At 39.0% G+C, this 22882-nt stretch overlaps 1 protein-coding gene across 18 annotated transcripts in view; it reads left to right on the forward strand.

The window, feature by feature from the left end:
• Nucleotides 1-211: 211 nt before the first annotated feature.
• The window catches only part of TNRC6B (trinucleotide repeat containing adaptor 6B), a 142840-nt gene continuing 120169 nt past the window's right edge, over nt 212-22882 (forward strand). For 5 of the 18 annotated variants that reach the window (XM_071731350.1, XM_071731368.1, XM_071731375.1 and 2 more), the window contains exons 1-3: nt 342-1168; nt 16619-16691; nt 21326-21415. In XM_071731350.1, the coding sequence (XP_071587451.1) occupies nt 760-1168; nt 16619-16691; nt 21326-21415 (572 nt within the window). In that variant the 5' untranslated portion in view covers nt 342-759. Of the gene's footprint in view, nt 308-339; nt 1169-4486; nt 4594-4698; nt 4866-16618; nt 16692-21325; nt 21416-22882 lie in introns of those variants that run through there. The other 13 variants (XM_071731385.1, XM_071731402.1, XM_071731406.1 and 10 more) reach the window with 9 other exon arrangements.

Consider the following 22882-nt stretch of genomic DNA (forward strand, 5'->3'; position numbering starts at 1 on the left):
CCCCCCCCCGCCCTCCTCGCCTCCCGCCACCCCCCTCCCGCCTCCGGTTGCTGTGTCATCCGGAGGGTGACATCGGGGGCGGTTTGCCAGGCGGTGTCTGCGTCCGGCCAATGGCCTCGCGAGCTGCACGATTGACACCTGCCCTGGCCAATCGTTGCTTCGGGGCGGGAGTGTCCCTGAAGGGAGGAGGCGGGGCAAAGGGGTAAATGTCGTTGCGGACGAGGGCCACTGTGGCGTTGTTGCTGTTCCGCGGTGGGGGAGTCTGGCGCCGCTGAGCGGCAAGAGCCGCGGCCGCACTCGCTATCGGGTGCGTCTGTCACAGCGCCCCTCCCTTAGGGCCGGGAGATGAAGTAGGCGCACTGACGTAGCCTCCCGCCTCGGCTGAGGAGGGCCTCAGCTCCGACGCGAAAAGGCCCCCGAGGAGAGCAGCTCGGTGGGCGGGTTTTCGCGCTATTAGGGTGTTACGGGCACATTCCTTCTCCAATGGCGCCCGCGGGAGCAACCCGCAAACCACTCCGTACCGCGGAAGGGCGGGGCAAGAAGAGGCAGGCGAGCGGGTGCCCCATGTAAGGGGCAAATCTCGCAGCCGACTGTCAGAAAGGAAGAAGGTGTGGGGGGCCGGGAGGGCTGCGAAGGGGGCAACGTTAACCGCTGACAGTCAGCAAGTGCAGCTAATCAGCGAGGGCGTAGCGACGCGACAGCCCAATTCGAAGCGCCGAGGGGCGGGTGTTCCGCTGTGATTGACGTGGATCGTGGCTAATGGGCGGAGAGATCTCCGAGGCTCTTCCCAATGGGCAGCCTGCAGGGGCGGAAAGGGGAGAGGAAGGAGAAGACGAGCAGGCGAATCGACCAATCAACGAGGGGGTCGGCGGAGCGCTGTCCAATGGACTGCGAGAGGGGCGGGGCGGAGGCGTGTCTCAGTGTGTTTGGGTTCGTGCTCCTCGGGGGAGGGAGACGGCGGCGAGGAAAGTTTTTTTTTTTAATTTTTTTCTCCCCCCCCTTGCTTCTTCTCCGGTGGGTTTTTTTTTTGCAGGGTGGGGGGGCGGGACGCGTTTTTCGCAGCTTTTTCGCGTTTGTGTCCTGGGTTCGTCTTTCCCGGGCAGGCGGGCGGAGCCGCCCCCGGCACTGAGAAGAAGGGGGCTCAGCGTTCCGCGGCGGTGCCTCAGCGGTGAGTGCGGGACAGGGCCCCCGGGCCCCCCCCTTCCCATCTTCCCCCATTCCTTCTCTTCCTCCAGTCCTGGGGCAGAGGGGGGAGGTCGGTCGGGCTGCGGGCCTCCCTCAGGGCCCTTCCCGCCCTGAGGACCCTTGCATTGCCTGTGACGGGGCCTTTGGCGCCGAGCGCGCGCGCCCCCTCCCGCCTCCCCCCTCCCCGAGCTGCGGTACCGGGGGGTTCGGTGGGGGAGGAGAGAAGAGGGGCGCCGGGTCGGCGGGAGGGGCGCCGAGCGGCCGCTCAAGGGCGCTGCCCCAACGGCGCCGGGGCTGCTTCTCCCCCCCCCTTTTTCCACCTCGGCGAGCGCTTGTCCCGGGGCAGAGTGGGGGACGCGCCGCCCCCTCCCCGCCGTCCTCCTCACGTGCGGCCATCGCCCGCCGCGGCTGCGTTTCCCCCCTCCCCCCCCCTGCTGCCCCCTCCCCCTTTCCCGACAGGGCCCCGGCGGGACGCGCGGGCGGCCCCGACGCCACTGCCCGGCGGCTGTGATGCGCAGCGCCCTGCGCTCGGGTGGCTGCTGAGACGGGGGAAAAGCCGTCCGCTCAGACCGGGTAAAATGTACAACGGTGGAAAGACCCCGAGGAGCCTTTTTGTGGCTAGGGAGAAAGTGCTTTTGTGTGGCGTGGGGACAGTCCTGAGGTTAGCTTGATACCACTACAAACCGCACTGGATGTGTTGAATATGATGCTAGTTAAATTGTGTGTCGGTGGGTGGGAGGAGTGATCGTGCTCAGAGGTGTGTCCCAGACGAAAGAAAAAAAAAAAAAAAAAAAAAAAAGTTTCCCGAGCTGTTCGTATCAAAATAAGCGAATGTTAGGTTCTGGAGACACTCCATTGGCTGTAGATAACGCTGCTTAGAGCATGGTATCTTGTAAGTTCAGGTCTGCGTTATGAAAATGCTTGTAGGAGTATCTACTACAGGATAGAGCTCAGGCTTGTTGAATAACACCAAGTCTCAGCAAGGTGTTTTCCTAGCTAAAGTAGACTCACTGTAGTAAACGCTACTTCATTTTTCTATGTTTAACATTTCAGTAACCTTAGTATTTGTTATCTCTACAAAAAGGTAACTTTTCTTTTTACGATCTAGAGTATTTCTTATTCACGACTTGTAAAGTGTCAGTGTTGCTTTTCCATCCTCTACAAAAACAGAATCTTCCTGAGAAAATAAAATGTAGACCTTTGCAGTTTGTATAGCTCTGTATTCGGAAGGTCTGGTTAACTTAGTATTTTCTAGTAATATAATTGTCCAGGTGAATTGGCTTTTACTTTCGGCTACAAGATTTGTATTGGTAATAGCTGAAATTTGCAGGCTTGTTAAATACACGCACAAATCCAAGCAGCTTTGCAGTCAGTCTACACTGAAGTTGCTCAACAATTCCCTCCTCTCCTGTGGTGACTCTAATGGTACAGATTCCTTGGAACATGCGCAGGGTATAGAAGCTGGTTAAATGCTGAATCTACATCTGCTGAATTACCCGAGGTTTTGGACTCAAAGATAGGTCAATTTTTTCTACATGATCCCCAGTTAGTGCAGGGACTGCATATGGATGTATCTTAAGGGCTGGTTCTTAAGGGTGACTTTTCACCTGTGCTTAACTAAGTTGTCAGTAAAATTAATCAATTCTGCAGTGAAGAAATGACCCTGCAAAAACTTGAGGCTGCAAAAGGATGAGTTAAGCTGAGAGTAGCATAAGTGTGCTAACTTCTCTGCTGGGAAATTCTAGAGGCAGTAAGATGCAGGCATATTTTTTCTTTTAGAAACTGATGTTATCGTTCTACCTTTTAATTTCATCTTGTTTAGCTATATTGCACATAAATGTTTTGTGAGTATACAATTTTATGTAAAACTACATAGATGTTTAGAATTAGATAAGAAATTTCAGTGCTTATGGGTAGATTCTAATGTTTGTATTTTGGTGAACTCGATCTTTGTTTCTGTTTTCTCATAATGTTATCAGGATGCTTAGTAAAGGGAATCATTTCAATCCAGTAATGAGGAAGTACTGGGGGGGAAAAAAGGTAACTCAATCATCAAGCAGTCAGTGTCTCTTGATTAGGTAGCTTTATGAATTGATGCTTTACCGCAGTCTCTTTATAGCTGCAAATGTAGCTGGAAATCTAAGCTTTCATTTAAATGATAAGCTCAAAGATTTGGAAATAAAAATCTTGAAACTGAATTTTAAAAAAAAAAGCTTCCTCTACCAGAATAATCCACTAAAGCGTTTAGGTAGAAAGTGCGTCATGGCTTTGCTTTGTGATGTATATTTCATCATTAAAACTTGATGTTGGAGGATTACTTGAAGAGGAGAGAGCTTCAAGAGATAATTTTACATAATTTTACACTACATAGGTAGTGTATTTTACCTTAGGTCAGCTCCTGTTTTAGAAGCAGGAAATTAGAAATAAATTTTTGTTTTGTAGAATATACATCATAGAGAGTGAGAGCTGTGTGTACAACAATGGGATGAATAGCTGCTTCCAGAATGGTGGAAAGAATTTGAGGACTGCTGTAGAAGAAGTCATTTGAAACTATGATCAAATGGGGCTTGTTCTCATGGGGATTTTTTTCTTGGGATTTTTTTCTGCTGTAAAGCTGATGCATTTCTGCTTCCAGACGAGACTGGATTTACAATTAAGCAGTAGGAACTGGAAATCATAGAAGTCTAAGGAGCTTAGTTATTGACTTGAATGAGTTTATTAATAGCCTACTTAATGGTCCAGTTACTTTATTCTCCATTTTCTGGAGAATGCTTGGATGCACATTGTCTTGTCCACGTCTCGTATTGCTGTTATGTTTACTTTCTCAGAATGTCTTTTTATGCATAGATATTGTCTGGTTTGTGCATTAATAGTAACTATTAACGGCAATTTTCCAGCTTCTTTGATATGGCTTTCCTCAATAATTGCTCTCTAGTGCCACTAGTAGATTCACAAATTGTGTCTATACTGAAGATTTGCAAATTTCACAATACTTCTACTTAAAGCATACCTTGCAGCTTACAGCTATCCAATTCTTTATTATTAGATTTTTTTAATGCAACCTTTACGTATAACTTCTGGATCAGTAAATGTGTCACTGCGAAAAACTGGCCTTATTCATCTTGATATGATAGTTTAAGCATATTTTAGCACATAAGGTAAGGATGTAAGTACCTGAAACCAGCAAATATATACCAGTAATTAAAACTTTAAAATTTAGTGACATCTCAGTATTTACAAAACGTGTTTGCCTGGATTATCCCTGGGATTGCTTTTAATAATTTATTTGTTGAAATTTCAGAAACTTTACTTGTGAAATGTCACATGATCTTGGGGAAAGAACAGCAAGAAGACATCAGTCTTTCAGTTCTAATAGCAAGAACTTAGCACAGAGGTGTTGAGCACATGGTAACATGTATTTCTAATTGTTTTGCTAGATGTTGCAGAATATGATGTGGTTTCTTTCTGATAGTCTTCCTCAGCTTAATATTTACTGTCTTTCTCCTTTTTCAGGTAAAATACATAACTGCCAAGTTTGCTTGTTCTTTCAACAAACACTGGAATAGGGACTGAAGACTTGTTTTTTATTTTTGTGAATCCAAACAAAACGTTCTGCTGCTATCTGCTAATAAAAATAGGGGCACTTTTTGGTACTTGAGCCAGCTGTCACTGTCAGACAAGTAAGTAGTTGCCTGTTGGTATTTCTGCTTGCGAGGTGACTAGGGTAATAGCAATCCTGATACTCTGATTGCTGCTCCCTGTAACTTTAAGCAGGTGGAAACTTCCTTAACATGTCTCTGCTGCACTGTTCGTACCTTTGTGTTGCACTTTTACTTAATGCTTTTTCCTTCTGGGAAGTAAGCACACTTTGCTTCAAAGAGTTGGTGCATTTTATTATTTTTTCTCCTTTAGAGCAGTTGGCAGCGAGTACAGTCAATAACTTTTCCTACTGCCTTCATATAGCAGTAAGAGGGAGAGGGTGGTTTTGCACTTATGGTTTGTATCGTGTTGTAAGGGAATGTTCTGAGGTTTTAAAGTTTTCATCAGTGAAGGGTTGTGGTTGGAGTTTGGATGTTCTCTGTGTTTACCATGCAGTGAGCTATGGAGATGACCTTTTCCAGATTCAGCTAGTCAGTACGGATTGCTTTTCTGGGCCTTGCCAGCTTTAGTAGTTCTGAAATCAGATATCCTGCATGTATTTCCTGATTTAATGTCTGTGGATTAGAAATAACACAATAGCTCCTTTGTGAAAAAAACTGGAAAGAAGTTGGTGTTCTAGTGGAGACCTCCACTGCTTAAATTTTTTAAGTATCTATTTAAAAGGGTAAAATGGTTCTGAAAGTAGGTCTTATGCCATTCAGCTTTTAGGTCTGTGGAGAAACATACTGTTTATCAAGAGAAATGGGTGGCACTATAAAGCACCATATAAAGCATGCTATAGTACACTAGTGAGAATAAATGTGTAAAGTATAAAGTGGTAGTCAGTATATTTTGACCCTGTTAGGCACAAGATTGAAGGCTGAAAAGCTAATTAGCGGATGAAAGGATAAGAAGTAAAGTTGCAAAACAAAGAGTTGATAATTTTAGATAGCCTGACAGAGGATTAGGAAAAGGTAAAGCAGTAATATCGTGTTGCCTGTGTGAGAAGACCTGAGCCATCTAAATGTGTAGTAAAGTCGTTAGTGTTTTTCTTGCATTTAATTTTAATGAGGCTGTCAAGAGCTATGATTAAATTATAAAAAGTACTGTGGTGAAACAACCTGATAAAGGGTTTTCAGTAACGTTTTTTTTAAATTTTGGTAGTGAAGTCTATTCTGTATTAGGAGAAATTTATTCTTTTATGCTGTTTGGTTTGGTAGTGGTCTACAAAAAACAGTTTTTATGAAGATAGTTAACTTCTGTTAAGTTTAGAGATTTTCAGATTCTAACTTGATTTTGCTAGTTGAAAATGCTTCTTCCTTTTCCTCTGAACATCTTTGTCATTGGGCTGCAGGTTTGTTCTTTTTGTTATTTTTTTACATCAGACTGATTTTGTCTTGCAGTTCTCTACTGTGTTCTTCATGTGGCAAAAACAGACTTTGAGACTTTGTGAGGTTAAAGAAAGTCATTGAAAGAATTACTTTTAAATCAAGAAGCTAAATTTTTAAAAAGCTGTATGCTGCAATTCTTGTTTTAAGAATGGCTTGTTAAGGCTGAACATGATCAGAATAGAGAAATGTCTGGGCTACTCCAAGGCAGTCATTACCAACTTCTACAGCTTTGTGTCCTCTGCAGGCAGCTCATGGGTCTCTCCCGTGTGTGGTAGGAAAGGGATTCAGCTCCAGGAGATTGAAAAAACTCCTGACTGCAAACTGAACATGCTTTGGCCCCTATTTGGCCACCAGTATAGGAGTAGTCCCTGATGTCTTGCTGCTTCTTATGGTCAAGAGATACCTATTACCCAGCAACCCCGTGTCATCATGGTCTGCTTATAAACTTGGATGTGCTGTGAGCTTTCTCTGGCTGAAATGACATAGGCTGTCCAGCTCACTTCTCTCCTGGGACATGTTTTCAACCTTTAGAAATAATCTGATTGCTCTTTCTGGAGTCTATTGAAATGCCATGAAGTACATTTTATTTTCCCACTACTAATGATTTTAACAAAGAAAGCCATAATATATGTTGCATCAAATAGCTGCTTTACAACATTGTCAACTGCTTTTATGGGTTTTAGTATCTGTCTTTGTAACCCTCTTAAGGATTTTTAGTCATTCAGATCTTTTTCAGATATGTTTGTGTGATTGTTATAATATTGCCGTAAATGTAGCAGTTTAACTCAGTTGTGCTTATTCTGAAATTTGTGTTCAACTTTTTTTTTAAGTTGAATGTATATTGTTTCCAAGAAAGAAGCTTAAAAAAGAGCACTTTGGCACAGATGTGTGTCCACATAGGACATTTTACTATTACAGCCATTGTAATTTAAATTTGAATCCTTTTGTATATATTTGGGTTCTGCAAAGAAAAAATTTCAAAATTAACTTTTTGGATTTGTCCAATGGCTAAGATTTCAACTGCATTATACCAGATGTCTGTTCTTGCAATTAACAATGCATATAAGTCTCTTTGAGAACAAGAATGAAAAAGAATCAAGGCACAGTGCTTGTTTGAGATGTTTGGGGTTGTTTATCAAGATACAGGCCATTTTTCATTGACATTGCAGAAAAAAAAATTTTGAATTTTTTCCCACACTGGGAAGTTTTTAAAAGGTGAATACTGTATTTCTACTGGTATTTCCTTGCCCCTCAGTTAAAGTGTCTTTTTTGTGGTGATTTTATACAGGAACAGCTCATCTGTTTCTTAGCCCAAACCCAATTTGGGGTACTGAAGGTTAACTTTTTAAAATATAATTACTTTTTGCTTTGATAAGATCAGCTCATCCAATTTTTGTGGCTGAGGTAGCAACAGCATAGATTTTAGTTGTTTTTCTGTTTCTTTATTGTATTTAATAAAAGGTTAGGAGGATGTTACCTACATTTCTGATGACACTTTTACTGCACAGCTAGGCTTTTTTACTCACTTTCTAAACTATGTAGTGTTGGTAAATTAGCCGCCTATAACTTTCTTTGACTTTTTTAATTTTTAGAGCACATGGAGAAGCAACTAAAGCCAGCTGATAATCTTCTCTTTTATTGGAAGTTAAGTCCTCAGGTTCTTTCACATTCGAAGGCCAGCTTACTTTCTTTTCCCTGTCCTTGTCAATTCTGGTATTGCAGAAAAATGATTCAAATTGAGAAAGACTTCCTGTTGGTTGAAAAGTAAATTAGCTTCTGGCAAGTGTCTCAGGGGGAAGAAAAGTTATAAGTCCCATTGTATTAAATACTTTTAACATTGGCTAATAAGCAATGGAAAACGGTCCTGACAGCATAATGTAGTGGTGGCCTCAGGGCAAGAGTACAGTGACATAATTGGTCTCTTCTGTCTTCAGCTCTAACCCTGTATTTATCCAACCCTGGATAATGTTACTTTCACCAGTTTAGGTAACTAGATAAATTGGTACTGCCTTGTGTATAGATACTTTTTATCAGCTTACCCCTGCTTCAGGTGGGTATGTAAATATACTAAAAGCAGCTTTAGTTTTATAAAGTTTTAACTCAAAAAGAGAACTGAGAATCTTTAATACTACAATTTCATATTGAATAAACTATGAAGGAAACCTAATATATTGAAACCTAGGAGCAAATTTAAAGGGTTAGTTTTTTAGATAATGGTGGGAATGCCTAATTGTTAATAACAGTTGTCATGTATTGCAAGTAGGTGTCCTAAAGGTGGACTTGTGTATGTTTCACGGAAATAATAGGTAACCAGTCTATTAAATCCCACTTTCAGAGGAAATTAGATGTAAATGCTGAAGAACTGTTTTGTGCCAAACCCAAAAGGGAAAGTTTTAGGCCCTGGCCTTGCATGTACTTGAGCAGTTTAAAACTCGTCTTGTAAGTAGTTTCCCGTTCAGTAGTTCTAACTGAGCATGGTTAGCAGAGATTACAGTGTTGAAGACTAGGATTGTATAACTAAGAACTTTGGTTTTGTTTTTAGATTAAAAAAACCCAAACAATTAGCCATTATAATGAGTTTATTGCCTCATTTCTTTGAATAAGGTTGAAATAACATTGTTGAATATAGGACGTATTTTTGAAAATTGGCTTTTGGTTCCTTTCTCAGGTGCCCAAATAGCAGAGAAGTACAATTCAAACGGATATCAAGCTATAAATATTGGAGAAGATGAACTTGTCAGCTAGTTATGTTGAAAGTTGATGCTTGCAGTTACAGTTTAGAATTATTTTCTTAACAACTCAATATTTGTTTTCTTTGACAATAATAGCATTAAGATCTTGAACTTCGCTATAAGTATAATCATGTTAGTAGGAAGTCAGAATGTCTTCATATAAAATGCAAACCCCAGCTTTCAATTATTAGAAATGCCATATATGTAGAACATTTATTGGGAAAAATTGGAGGTAGAAACCATCAAAGAGTGAAGTAAAAAATAACATAATTGTGACTTAAGATTCATGCTGTGCTGCCTCCTCCTGACTCTGTCTTGGTTCAGTCTGGCTATAAACGTCAACCCAAAGCTCCATTACATGATGTAGTGCCACAGTCTAGAACTTCTAGAACCTGTGTTCAACATGTTTGTATTTCATGAATGCTGTAGGAAATTAGCACCAGTACTGCCACATTGGTGCAGATTTTCTAACAATGTAATTCCTACTGTAAAGGATAACAAAAAAAAAAAACCAAACCAAACCAAAAAGAGGATGATTTATTACAGGAAAGTTTGATTCCCTTCCAATTATAATGCTGGAAGATAGTAAGAACTAAAGTCAATCCTGTCACCTGCATGAATGATTCTTAGTAATGCTGTCTTTAACTCTTGTAATTGGTGAAGTTGTATTTTAAATGTTTCACTGGATAAGCCACTCCTCCCCCTCTTCTGGGCACATGTGTGCTTACTACCTTATCGGTTTTAATTTAGTTACTACTGCTGGGTTTGATAAATGTACTGTTATATAGGACTTGACTGTTCCTTTTGGCTCCAAAGGAAGCCTTTGATCATGTGAGTTGCCTTTTGTGGTATGAACAATCTAATGGGATGATTCTGTTAGGATTAGCAGCAGTATAGTTATTTATAGTGTTCAGGTTTAAAGTTGAGCTGTTGAGAAGTAGACTTCTCATATCATTTTGCTTAAGATGGACAAAAATGTTAAAAGTCTGGTCTAGTGTAACATCACTCTTCCCTCTCTTCACCTCTCCTCCTGGAAATTCTACTCCTCTGTATTCTGAAGACTTTCTGTAATTCTGTAAATTTCCTGAAATAAAGGCTCACTCACTACCATTGTAGTAGTTTTGCTCCAGCACTGTGTAAGTATTAGGAGTGCTTGTATATATCAGTTGCTGGCACTTCAACCATCTTGACTGCACCCCCATTTTTGCCACCAGGGCATCATCAAATTACATGATGGTTGCAATATGCATGGTAATGGCTGCTTGTGTGCTGTTAGGATTCGGAGCATTGCTGCCCTTAACAAGCAGAAACAGTACTAGTAGTGTGTAATAGCTCCTTTTCTTGTGCCTGAGAAGCATTAGTGTGAAAGATCAGAGAGAATGGAGGATAAACAATTGAATGACGTGTTTTATAGTGATTTTTTTATTTCCAACGTTGATAAAAAATTCCTTGCATTATGTGGGGTGGGTAAAACATTATTGTGAAGAGGAAGAAATAGCCAGTATTCTTGGCTCACCCTCTTTTGCCTCGTATATGCTCCAGTCATCCCCAAAACTCTTAAGTTTGCTGCTGATTGTCAGGAGTAGGTTGGAGAGAAGAATGAGCAGGGGAACTATTCTGTGCTCCAAAGAGCTTACAGTTAAAGAGAAGAAATAAATGCACATGGGGTCTGATTCAAGAATTAGGAATAATTCTAACAACATACATTTCTATAGTTTTCCGTAAACACTGTGGTGTGGAGTGTTGAAGGACTCAAGGAGAAACAATAGAAATAGTTTTGAAGATATTTATTACATAAACATGCATTTGTACACAAGTATGAATGCCTGTATGTATATAAATGTGAGTGTGTATATATGCTGCAGTCACACTGAAAAGATAGAGAGGGGAAATGCACAAATGACTTTGAAAAACTTAACTTGTGGACAGCCTTGGGCTGGTTAAAGTTGAGAAGTGATGCATAATGTATGATAGGCTGCTAAGGCAAAGCAGAGACAAATACCTTTTAAGTTTACTGTAGCCTTTACTGGATTCTTTAGCAAAGCCGGCATGAGCATGATAGTGAATTTTTATGCTGCTCTCTGCAGTAGCAAGTGGCAAAAAGATGTAAGCAAAGCATTATTTTAAAATACACTTTCAATTTATTTTTCCTTCAGTGAGAGGAGGCATATTTAGCACCTTACATGTTGTTCATATAAATGTTTTGGAACACTAGGAAGGTGGCAATGCAATGTTCTGTCTTAAGCTCAAATTCCAAGGCTGTCTTCAGATTTAAGAGTGAGAAACAGGATTTTCTAAATAGAAAGCCTGCCTTAAGACCTCTTTTGTGCACTCCAAGGCTGCCTTTTCTTACTCTTGCTTTTGAAACTGCTGATCCAGTAGCCAGGTGATCAAGTGAATGAAAAATTTGCTTTTCTAAAGATTATATAGACACAAGAAATATTGCTAGTTTGCTCAGGAAAAGCCCCATAAATATGATTTGAGAAGTACAATTTTGATCCTCCTGTCCTTAACATTGGGTCAAAAAGGGAGACAGTCTTTAACAGAAAAAATCCACACTCACTAATGATTGGGTGTTCTTGAGCTGCTCATGTTGCATAATTGTCCATTTAACAAAAACACCTCACATCTTCAGGAGTGTTCTATTTTATAAAGTAGCTTGCTAATTATATTTGGGCTGTTGATCTTAAAAGACTTAAGTACTATGAATTAAGGCTTGTGTTTTGTACATGTAGGTTAATGACAATTTCTGTATGCTCCTTCTGTTCTCATTTTCCCTTAGAAGAGCTGCATGATAATCTGTTCCAAGCTAGAGTTATTTATCTTGTTGAAAGTGGCTGTGTCATATCTACATTAACAGCTGAACCATTTTGCTTATATTACAAGTAACATCAGTGCAGAGAATATAAAATTGAACAAACTATGAAGTCGTGTGGCCAACGTTGAGTTAAAATAATGGACATTTTGTCCAGTGTGATGTTTTGCTGGAGAAAATACCACAGTGATTTTCTAGAGCACTTGGCTGCCATTGCTGAATGCATGTTACTTCTGTAACTTCTGATACATGAAGTTCTGTTACTTTTTCTTGTAAGAGGCTGAGTATTTATTTTTTTTTGCATTCATCTCAGCTGTTTTGTTGGAGTCATAACTTCAGTTCCTTTTTTCTTCAAGTGCTTCTTTCTGGATTTCCTTTCCCCTATCTAAAGCAAAGAGGTAGTTCTAAATGGTGTGAAAGCAGTTGTAAATCCTGTCTCGGGTACCAGTAGCATCTTTCCTTCTACCAAATTGTTTCTAATTTATTATTAGTTGCATTTGTCTCTTCAGTCTTGAAAAGTGAAATGGAAAAGGAATACTACAGTGAGACCTGGATTGTCCTTAATAATTTTTGTAATAAATCATGTCACACTGACCATGTGCTGTAGATGAAAAAGTATGAAGTATTTCTGTATTGTTCTGGAGTTATGAATGACTTGAAGCCAACTTCCCAATGTCCTAAGTGGGTATGTGATGTTTTTGTGTAGTTATGTTAGCAGCTGGGTTTTGTGAGGCGATTTTAGACAGCCTGAGGCCTTTTGAGTAGAGTGTGCTTTTAGTTGCTTTATCAGAAATGTTCCACAACAGAAGTCAGAACTATGTTTCAAATGAGAATTTGCTGCTGTTGACTATTTACCCACCTACCAAACAGCCAGTTAAGGCACATTGATACCAAAGACCCTCTTTTTGTCTTCAAATGTACTGTTGGTAGTCAGAACTTACTTCAATCGAAATAATGCCCAGAAAGCTCTTAGTGCTAAAAGCTCAGGAAAAAAATATGTCAGCTAGTTGTCCAGTGGCAGGAATGATCTTTCTTTAGATAATATTGTACACTAAGCAGGAGCAGTAGCCAACAAGATGTGACACTGAATTTAGAAACCTGCCACCTGTTGTTACCTTCACAACAAACCTCTTTTACGGTTCCTTAATAATGGCAACTGGAATAATTTCGATTTTAACTTGAATGTGTAGCTGTACACCAGTAGTTCTGGACCTCTTTTCATTCCTGGAAGTTGGTTCTATTTTGCAATACCGAAATTGAAGAATTTAATTCTTGTTGTAATTAAGACAGAGTGGTGGATTGTGAATTATTTGAAATGTGTTTGAGTGTTAGCCAGTTCCATGCTATTGATATATGCTGTTCTTTCAAAACAGAATTAAATACCCAACAACTGATAGGTAATGGGATTAATTTTTACACATTATTTGATATTTAGGAGTTATTATAGAATTGTGTAATCACTCTCCTTGAACATATTTTGTGTGTATTCTGTCAGTTCTTACACAAGAATTCAGTTTTGCCCCATGTTTTTTTCCCAGTTGTGAATATAAATTATATTTTTAGATCTTCCCACTTTTCTGTCTTACCTCATAGTAGGAAATTCTGTCACATATGCTTCCAGGGTTCACTGTTTCTCCAGATTAGGATGCAAGGTTGTGATGGACAATTTGAAAATACCTTCCTGATGGCAGCCTGTTCCTTTCAGTTCTGTGCACCTGGAATATTTTGGTGTTCTTACAGAGGCAGCTTGTGTGAGGTGATTACACAGGAGGTCTTTTCTGAACGTAATGAACTCGGTGTGCAAATGGGGTAAGATGTGCAGTACCCTAAAAAATAATAGAAAAAAGCTATTTTAGGGGTCCTGTCCAGGAGTACAGGATATTCTGCTGCTTTATAGGTTCCCTAGCCCAGCTAAGAAAATTGCTGTGCTTGACTGTATTGGAACTAGAAATACACACAGAATATATGGGGGAGCTGAACTCTATGCACATACAGTTCTAGTCTGTCAGGGCAGGACTTAATATTTAAGCTGGGAGTAAGAAGGTATCATGAATTATTTCTGTTATTGCAAGATAATAGAAACTAAGTGTGATCTTTCATTGTGTCTGGGTGCATGAATTAATAAGTAAATGTTGTAGTTAGCTGATTAATATTTGGTTAGGAACTGTCACGGTTCTTGAAGGGGGGGGAGGTTTTCCTCTTTGTTCTGTCAGAGGAGGAATGGTGCATAAATTGTGGGTGGTTTTTTTGTTTGTTTTTCCTTTTCCTCCCCTCTGGCTGCCTATCAAACTGTGTCTGCTTTCATGGCTAAAATTTTTCCAATGCAGTCCAGGCATTACCCAAGCTGGGTAATGCCACCTAAAGCCCTTGCTGTCAGCAGAAGTAGATACTTATTCTGAGGATTTGAATTAGGAGGGGATGTATGCACAATACTTAAATTCTGTTCAGACTGGTAGACACTGGGATTCTCCTTGCTGTAACATCTTTGTAGTCCTGCTTAGCTACACATGATATTCTGTCTTTAACCCAAGCTGTTTTTACTGGGTTCTACTCTCATGTGCCACTTTGTCTTTGCTAATTAACATTGTTCCTGCTCTAGAAACTTAGGTCTAAATTAGTCAGTGTAAAGGGGGAGGGCGATGAGTCTTTTCCTGTATCTATTAAAAAATAGGTACTGATGAGAGGCTTTTTTCAGTTAGGGGTTGGTATCTATACTCCTTCATGAATAAGATTCTGTAATAATATAAGACAGATTATAAAACCGATTATTGGCATAATTAGTAGCAGTTCTGTCTTTTCCTATGGAGACAGTAGTAGTCCATAAGCATGTGGTGGTTTGGCTGGATCTCTGAATGTTTTTTGCTAGATACTAATGCCACAGTATTTCAGTATCCAGCCTGCAACAATCCCTTTCTGGGAAAAGCTTCTGTAACATTTCCTATCCTCCAACTTCAGATTCTACGCTGTCAAAAACTGCACAGGCAGTTCATTAATCTTGCTTTATGGCTGATACCTTAATTGGATGAAGGTCAGAAATGCATGATAAAACTGCTAAGTCAACAACAGCCTTAGACTCCACCTATGAAGTATTGTGTACATGACTGTGTAGATTAATAATGGTGTTTTAAATAGCACGGCAGGGTATTTTTAATGTGTGTTAGGGAGATGGATGATAATTTAACATTCAGTTAAAGAATCAATTCTTCTTTTCCCTATAGTTTAGGAAATTATTAGGGGAAATTGAAAACGTAGAGACAGCTCTTAGCTCCACATATTATTTTCAATATATTTCAGTAGTAGATGTATTTCCTTAATCTCCTACTGCCTAGTGAAGTCGAGTAAATGTAACTTGCTTTACTTAGTTCACTAAGATGAAACCAGTGCTTTTTTTTGTTTAGATGGAGAAACAATTACAAAGTAGTAAATATTATGACTTCTTACTCATAGCAGAGTATGCATTCACTTAGTGTAAAAGCTAATCAACAGTTTGAGTTTTATTAGACTTCTGTCTTCTGAGCTATAGTTTCTGACGGATTTAAAACGCTTTGCCTGGTAAACGCATTCTAAATTTAGGTATGGACTCTGGGGTTGTTAATACTTTTGACATATAATATTAAGGTTATTTATTAATATTTGTTTAATAATAACTACTTAATGTAGTTTTTTTCACTTGAAAACTACTTCAGAGTGATTGAGAAGACTGAGTATTTTGCACCTTATGCGTGCTTTGACTGCATGTTCATTTCTGAATGAAAAACAAACATTTCAGTTTTGTAGCTACATGTAGTAACTAAAGAGTTCAAAGCTATTGTGGAAAGGATATTTTGATGATTAATGAGAGAACTGCAACTTACTGCAAAAAAAAATTACATTTTCAGCATGGATAAAATTTGCAATGCCCAGTTTAAATGATGGCATTCATTTTAGTCAGTATTTTCATTATATCTGTTGGCTTTTTTTTTTTTTTTCCTCCAAGTGATTCTAGTGACAAAAGTTTACAGAAACTAATAGCAACAGTGAATCCTTCGAATGGGCATTTCCTGTTGAATGGGTTTGAATTTTCTGTCATGCAGTGCTGTGCAAGGTGCATAGTTAGACTTCAGTGTAAGTCCTGTAACTGTAGTATTTAGTGAAGCTTCCATGTGAGCTAATCAGCCAGCAGACTAAATACTATAGATACATGTAATAGGTACATCTTAAATGGTTTCTTGGGTCACAGTATAAAAATTCTTACTTTTTTCTCAAAACTGACTTGGTTAAAGTTGTGTGGTGATGGACTGTTTATTGCTTCTGCATACGTGTTTTTAACAATTTCTCTGAGGTACAGATGCACTGCCAGCAGTGGTGCAACTTTATTTCCTAAAAACCTAAATTTGCTAAAACTTGAGCCTGATTTTGAGCATAAGGCTCAGCAAGTGTGGTGGTTTGTTTTTTTGTTTGTTTGGGTTTTTTGGTTGGGTTGGGTTTTTTTTTTTTTTTTTGCAATCTGTAAATATCTGTGAATTTCTTGCCTTTGAAGAGCAAGTTCATAGGCTGTTGTGGCTGTTGAAGTGGAAGAATAGTGAGGAGAAAAATACCTTTCTCATTAACTCTAACCCTGACTGGAGCTCCTTCCACCTGTCTCCCCAGTACTGCATAGTTTACAGGAGGAGGTGGGACTGTATTGCTTCTTTGGGTTTTACAATTTTTTGTTTACTGTACATGATTTTTTTTAAGACAAAACAGCTTTTTCTAAATGCTTTGGGTGTAAGGGTTGCTGAGCTTTACAGACAACTGACTTTGGCTTTTACATGTTTTTTACCCAGTAATTCCCACAGTTGGCTAACCTCTTAAACTCTTTTTTTGTCTCCTTTCAGGGTTTCATTTTTGCACTGAATGTAGCCAGGACAGATCCCTGTGGGCTTTGGCAGCCCTTGGAAACTGTCAAAGGTAAAAATCATCCAAAGTTCAATATTGTATTCTTGAAAGTGGGAAGTGAGAAGTACATTAGCTTATACTAGTTCTTTACAAACTATGGGATATATAATTGTTTTAATATACTTTCTAGCATGTTGTTTCACATGGCTTTTGGTGTGGCTGCCTGATGCAGCTTATTTTTTTTCTGCTGAAGTTTGTGTGTGATGATTTGGGAGTTTTCTTGGTTTTTTTTAATAATTTATTATGAGCTTTTTAAGCCACTGGAATTGGTAAGTGGTTAGTTCCTACAAGCAATGAAGTTGCCTCCAGGTGTTGTCTATCTTCTTGGTGCTTTTACTTTCATCTTGGTACCTGTCAAATTGCATGTAAAGTGACAGAAATATTCTCCTCTTTTTTGGTGTGTTAAATTTTATGCTGCTTTTGTCTATTCTTAACAAACTTACTGTAATGTAAAGCTGTAGCAGTATGTTGTAATATGGCTAGACCATCTGTTAAAAATTTATCACTTTTTTGTATGCCCACCTAGGCAGATAGTAATGATGGCTATGATAGATCAATATAATTGTATGAAGCACAGTGTTACTTAAGGCATAGTTAAGTGCAGTACATGCCTTGATCCAACTGCTTTTTTTCAAGCATGCTATGTGTACAACATGAGTATCTTTGAAGAGCCCTTGTGTGTCTGTTATGTGCTCAAAAATTACCCAAGAGTATTTGTGTCTTAAGACTTACCCTCAGTTTCTGCTTGCTGGCTGTAATGGCTATTTGCATAGCCTTAATGTCCTTCAGGGGGTTTCCAGTGGGTCATATCCATTTTAGACTTAGTAATTGACAGGAAACAAATGGTTTTATATTAATAAATACTTGTCTTGCAGCTGCACTCTTCAGAAGCTTAAAGTAGTTTTTTTCTTCTGTATGAAATGAAGAACAGTTTTCCTCCTTAGTCAGTATTTGATTGCTGCTGGCAATCTGGAGAAAAAGTGTTGCTGAATGAACTTCCTGTGTATTAGATAAGGTGCTCAGTTCCAGTGTTGCCTGTTGATGAACAGAACATTTGAAGACCTTTCAATTCCAGCTCTCTTGCTAATGAGGACCTTGTGTTTCTGAACAGTGGGCATTCCTATTTAAGGGAAAATGAGGCCTGAGGACATACCTTGTTCACTGATACTATTCAGGATTTTATAAGTATTTGGAAATTTGACATGGCTTTTACTTGCTAGAGTAAGTTAGAATGCAGTAGTGAAGAGTTTCCCTAATGTGCTCTGCACTGTTTCGCTTACACTGAATCTTTGACTGGCAGATGCATCCGTGATCTTGATACCACATAATGAAATGTGTTTATCTTTGGTGCAGAAAGAGACAGATCATAATTAGGACTAAATATCAAACTGGATTGTACCAAAGTCATACTGTTTCAGAACAGGACAGTGCTATAGGAGCTATTAAGCTTCCTAAGAACTGCCGCTAGTTTTGTATTAGCAAGTGTTTTTACCTTTGAGAATAGATTCTTATTACTGTGATATTTCACAGACAAAGCTGTTACAGGCTTTGATGTGCATCATATGTTGGCATATCTGTGCATTGCTATTTGTCAGATTTTCCTTGGAGTCCTCACTCAAGCCAAAGTTGTTTAATTTCTCTAGAAGATGTGAGGTAAATAAAAAGATAGTTTTGGTAGGCATATGCAAGAATGGAATAAGAGAATTGTGATATTTTTTACCTTTTCCAAGGGTAACTATGTTGATAGATGTCATATGAAAATCTAAATGGCTATAAACTTTACATATATTTATCCCCTGGGAACCTGATATGTCACATAAATACTGGAAACAAATAAATGGTTTTTTGCATTTTCCTGTTTTTTCCAATCCTACAGGACACTACAAGAAATTTTGATTGCCTGTCTTTCCTTTGTGTACAAAGTAAACTGCACTATGTGTGATTCTTTACTCAGAAGCAAGTGAGCTGAAGATACGGTATCAACAACACGAACCAACTGTGCTGTTTCTTCACTTGCTGGCACAAAGCAGTTACTTTGTTGACTGAGAAGTCATCCTCAGTAGTAAATGACTGCTATAAAAGTCATAGAGGTAGTTCCCCGTGGACATAGAAATTCTCAAATGCCTGCTTTTGGCAATAAACATTGGGCAAGTAATCAGGAATACAGCTAATCCAGGAGCCACACATGCAGAAAAATCAGAGGATTGAATAGGACTTGTAGTTTGTTGCCTGATGTTTTATAACCTGAAAAGGTGGAAGGAAGTGTAATAGGAGGGTAGCAGCATTCAGGAAAACTGCCTGTTACAATCTGTGGCTTAGGGCCTTCCTACACCAGCTGCAAGATGGCTTTGGTGGATTTGATTTCCCCCGGTGAATTTTTGTAGTAAATAACAGAGCATTTTAAAATTTTTTGCCATCCAGTGTGAGTTCACCCGGAGCATGATATGAAATAGTATGTATGATCTATGTTTTGAAATTAAAGCTGATAAAACATGAATTACAGGACAAGTGAAGAGTGAGTGAATAAATGTTCTTTTTCTTTTCTATTACATTTGCTTTTCCATAGATTTCTGTTTTTTTTCTATTTTTCACTCTTTTCTCTGAGCTGTAGAGAGTTCCAGTGTATTTAATTTTTTTTTTTTTATTTTTTTTTTCTCTGATCTACACTGTTTGGTAGGTTTCTTTGTCTTCTTCCAGGAGTAATATATAAAAGCTGGTGTCAAATTTTGTCGTATTACATTCCTCTGGTAGTGAGCAATATCTCAGAAAATAAACATGGTAGATGTCCACATGTCCACACTAATAGTGGTCATGGCCTGGCCTGATTGGGTTTTTTTGGTTTTTTTTTTTTTTCCTTCCAGCTCAAATTCAGTCTTGCTTGTTTCTCTGATTTGAAGCCAGTTCAGTGCCACTGCAATCCTTCTGACTGAAGCTGTTTATGTTTTCATCAGAATATCTGTCTTAACTGTGGTGCTTCTGTTTCATCTGTGGAGCTTCCCAGTTACTTGAATCTGATACTGCAAAGCCCATGCTCCAAATCTCCCACCTCCAGAGGCTCAGCAGTGGGTTTCAGACACTCAGGGTGGTCAAGTACCACAGACAGGGACCACCTGGCCTGTCCCCCCCTCCTGCTGCAGAGCTGGAGGTAGCCTGGCAATGGGAAATATGTTATATACAGGAGGTTCTTGACATATATGCATGGTACAAGTCTTGTTTAGCATTTAGTACCCAAGATATTTTATGTGAGAATTTGGATGAGAGTTCTGCTTCACCCTCTTTCCCCAGATAAGGAAATTACTATGCTGTAGGTCTTTACAGCTCTCATGCTTTGCATGAGAACATATGATGATCCTAACAGCTTGTTGATTATAAGATTTTATGAGTTGTATGTAGCATCAGGCTTTTTGTGTTTGTAGAACATATTCTTCATTCCTTGTGTCCACTTAATAGCCATGAAAGATTTAGCTACCTATTCACATACAGAAGAAGTCAGTAGTGCAGGCAGTCTTACCTTATGAACAGGCTCCTTTAAGTGAAGGAGGTGCATCTGGATGAACAGTTTACAACCTCCCAAAGTCGTCAGTTTCCAGGCTTGGAGTTTAACTACTGTGAAGGTGACAGGTGCTGAAAAGAAGTGGAAAGGCTAAATTAATTTAAAATGCTGATGCAGTTGAAGAGTTCCAGCATCCTGAAGGGGATTGCTTTTACAGATCAACAGTTCTTGGCTTTAAGAGACTTTCTAATGCAGCCTGAGCCCTTATTTTTGAAATACCTGGAATGTTAATAGATTTGCTGATAGCTTACATCTTGCATTTTGAGATTTAGAGATTCCTGCTGAATTTATGCTGGTGTGTTTGACCTCCTAACTTAATTAATTTGATCTATTATGTCTGAAAGATAGCTCATCCTCTGCAGTAGAAGACATTCTAATCTTTGTAACCACAGTCTCCTTAACTGTACTGCATACTTTTGTTAATTGCTTTACAATTGTAAGAATGGAGGTTGGAGTGTAGATTTTTTTTACTTGGAACTGCACTCAATCTTTCAAACAGATTTTAAAATCACCAAGTAGTGTTGAATATTGGAAACACTGGGAGCTGTTGCCCTGGGTTAGATTGGAAATGTCGACTTAAAGATGAATGACAGTATCAGTTCCCTTTAGAACCTGGAGTATCTTCATTTCTAGAATGAGGTCAAGGAAAAAAAACCAAAGAAAGAATGCAGAGGTACTCTGGGATCACTGAAAGTCTAAATTTTTCAAGCCAGGTCTGTGAAGCTATGCACAAAAGTGATTTCCTAACAGGTGAAAGTTGCTCTAGTCCCTGTGAATATTCCTTACTGACTGTAGTTCTAATGAGTAAACATAATGCATATATAAAATACTCAGCAATGACACATTTTAAAATTGAAAATAAAGTATATTCCTGTTTGGTGCTGTTTCTCCCCTCTATATTAAATCAACTTATATCTTGTCTTGTGTAGTGTTTTTTTAATTTGTGTAAAGCATAAAAATTCAGCAATATGTGCAGAATGAGATCTTTAAAGGTCATAGTCTGGAATTATTTATGTGCACCACAATCTCTCAAAACACTGTTAAAGGTAAAAAGATAACTGTTTTTAAACAATCTTTTTTTTTATTTTTTTAGGCAGTATTTTGCATTTCTGCAGAGCTTTGCACAGATCCTGTTCCCATGCAAACTGATGAGGGAGAAATACTGGAGGAAGGCAGTCCCAAGGTCAGTGAGATAAATACCACTGTGTTTTGGAGGAACAAGTGCTTGCTTGGCTGAAATGGGGGATATGTGGAGTGGACATTGACTGCTGGTGGTATTTTTAATAAATACCTGCATGCAAGTAACTACTATTTATTACTCTGGAGACATAAGAACAAACAAACAAAAAACAAAAGCAAACAAACACGTTTTTAAAGGCCTTTAGAAAGACAGACTTTTTTTGGTGTCTACTAAATATTAGAACATGTGTATTGGGGTACTCCCAGGAAGAAAAGAGGAAACTTGTAAAGAAATATAACCCTTGTTTTGCCCTACCCACCCTCCCAACTAACTCACAGTATTAGGTATGTTGACCCTTACGTGCAGTGGGTCAGGGCATGTGGATTGCTGACTGATCTAATACTGAAGGTGTTCTGTTTCTTGTTTCCTTTTATTTAACTGTGTGTGCTTAGTTTTGAGAATGGGCAGTATGTTGCTTTTGAAGGTACCCCTGATTCTCAGTATGCTTTGTTGGGACAAGAAGCTATAAAGTGTGTTGTTGAATATAATGTTGGGTTTGTTCTGCTTTTTGCTTGCTTCCTGAAGATGCAGATGTTGAGTCATTAGCTTGATTTGCACAGTGGTATAGTAATTGTTGTTCTTCTGTAAGTTTATAAATCTATTTTATAATCTTGATTGTTTCAAGAAGTTAGTGTTAGCTTTGCAAGTGATCTGTATTTAAAATATGACTCCTATATTTCATGAAAACCTGAATCATTTGTTAGCTTGCTGGTAGTTTCTTGTAAGACAGGGGCTCAAAAAGTGAAAAACTGAAGGACTAAATTAAAATTAGTTGTTTTATAGCTGGAGCTTTTTTTTTTTTTTTTTAAGGTACTATCAATTTTTCATGCAATTATGCGGTTTTTAAGCTGTAGACATCAAGTTAGGCAGTGATTAATTATTAGAGAGAGGATTTGGCAGTTTTCCTGCATGTATTTCAGGAATTGTGTTAATAAATAGCTTTAAAGGAAGTTTCACTAGATTAGGAACTGACAAATAAAAACAACAGTGGATGTACCTGCAGCTATCCAGAGTATCAAATGCATCTCTTGACACAGATGTGATTACAAGGTTCATTGGGAGAGATAGATATGTAAGAGGAAACATCATGGTGCAATTAATTACTGAGTTTATTGCCATGATTTACTGGTGTTCTCTTTTCACTAGAGAGAATCTGTGTCTGTATGTACGTGTGTGTATATGAACAAAGGTTCCTGTGTCTGTATGTATGTACACATAACTTTCTGGGTGTAATGGCAAAGGTTGTGTCTCTGTTCCAGCATTAGGTGTTCAAAAGGTTCAGTGAGCTTAAGTTTCAAACCAAATCTTTTAGACTGGCTTTGGATATTTTAATTTAGATATCCTTACATGATGTAGCAAGCTGGGCTTGAGAGGTGGGCCCAAGCAAAGTGAATGAAGTTGAACAAGGCC

The sequence above is a fragment of the Heliangelus exortis genome, chromosome 1, assembly GCF_036169615.1.
Source record: "Heliangelus exortis chromosome 1, bHelExo1.hap1, whole genome shotgun sequence".
In the NCBI taxonomy this organism is placed as follows: Eukaryota; Metazoa; Chordata; class Aves; order Apodiformes; family Trochilidae; genus Heliangelus; species Heliangelus exortis.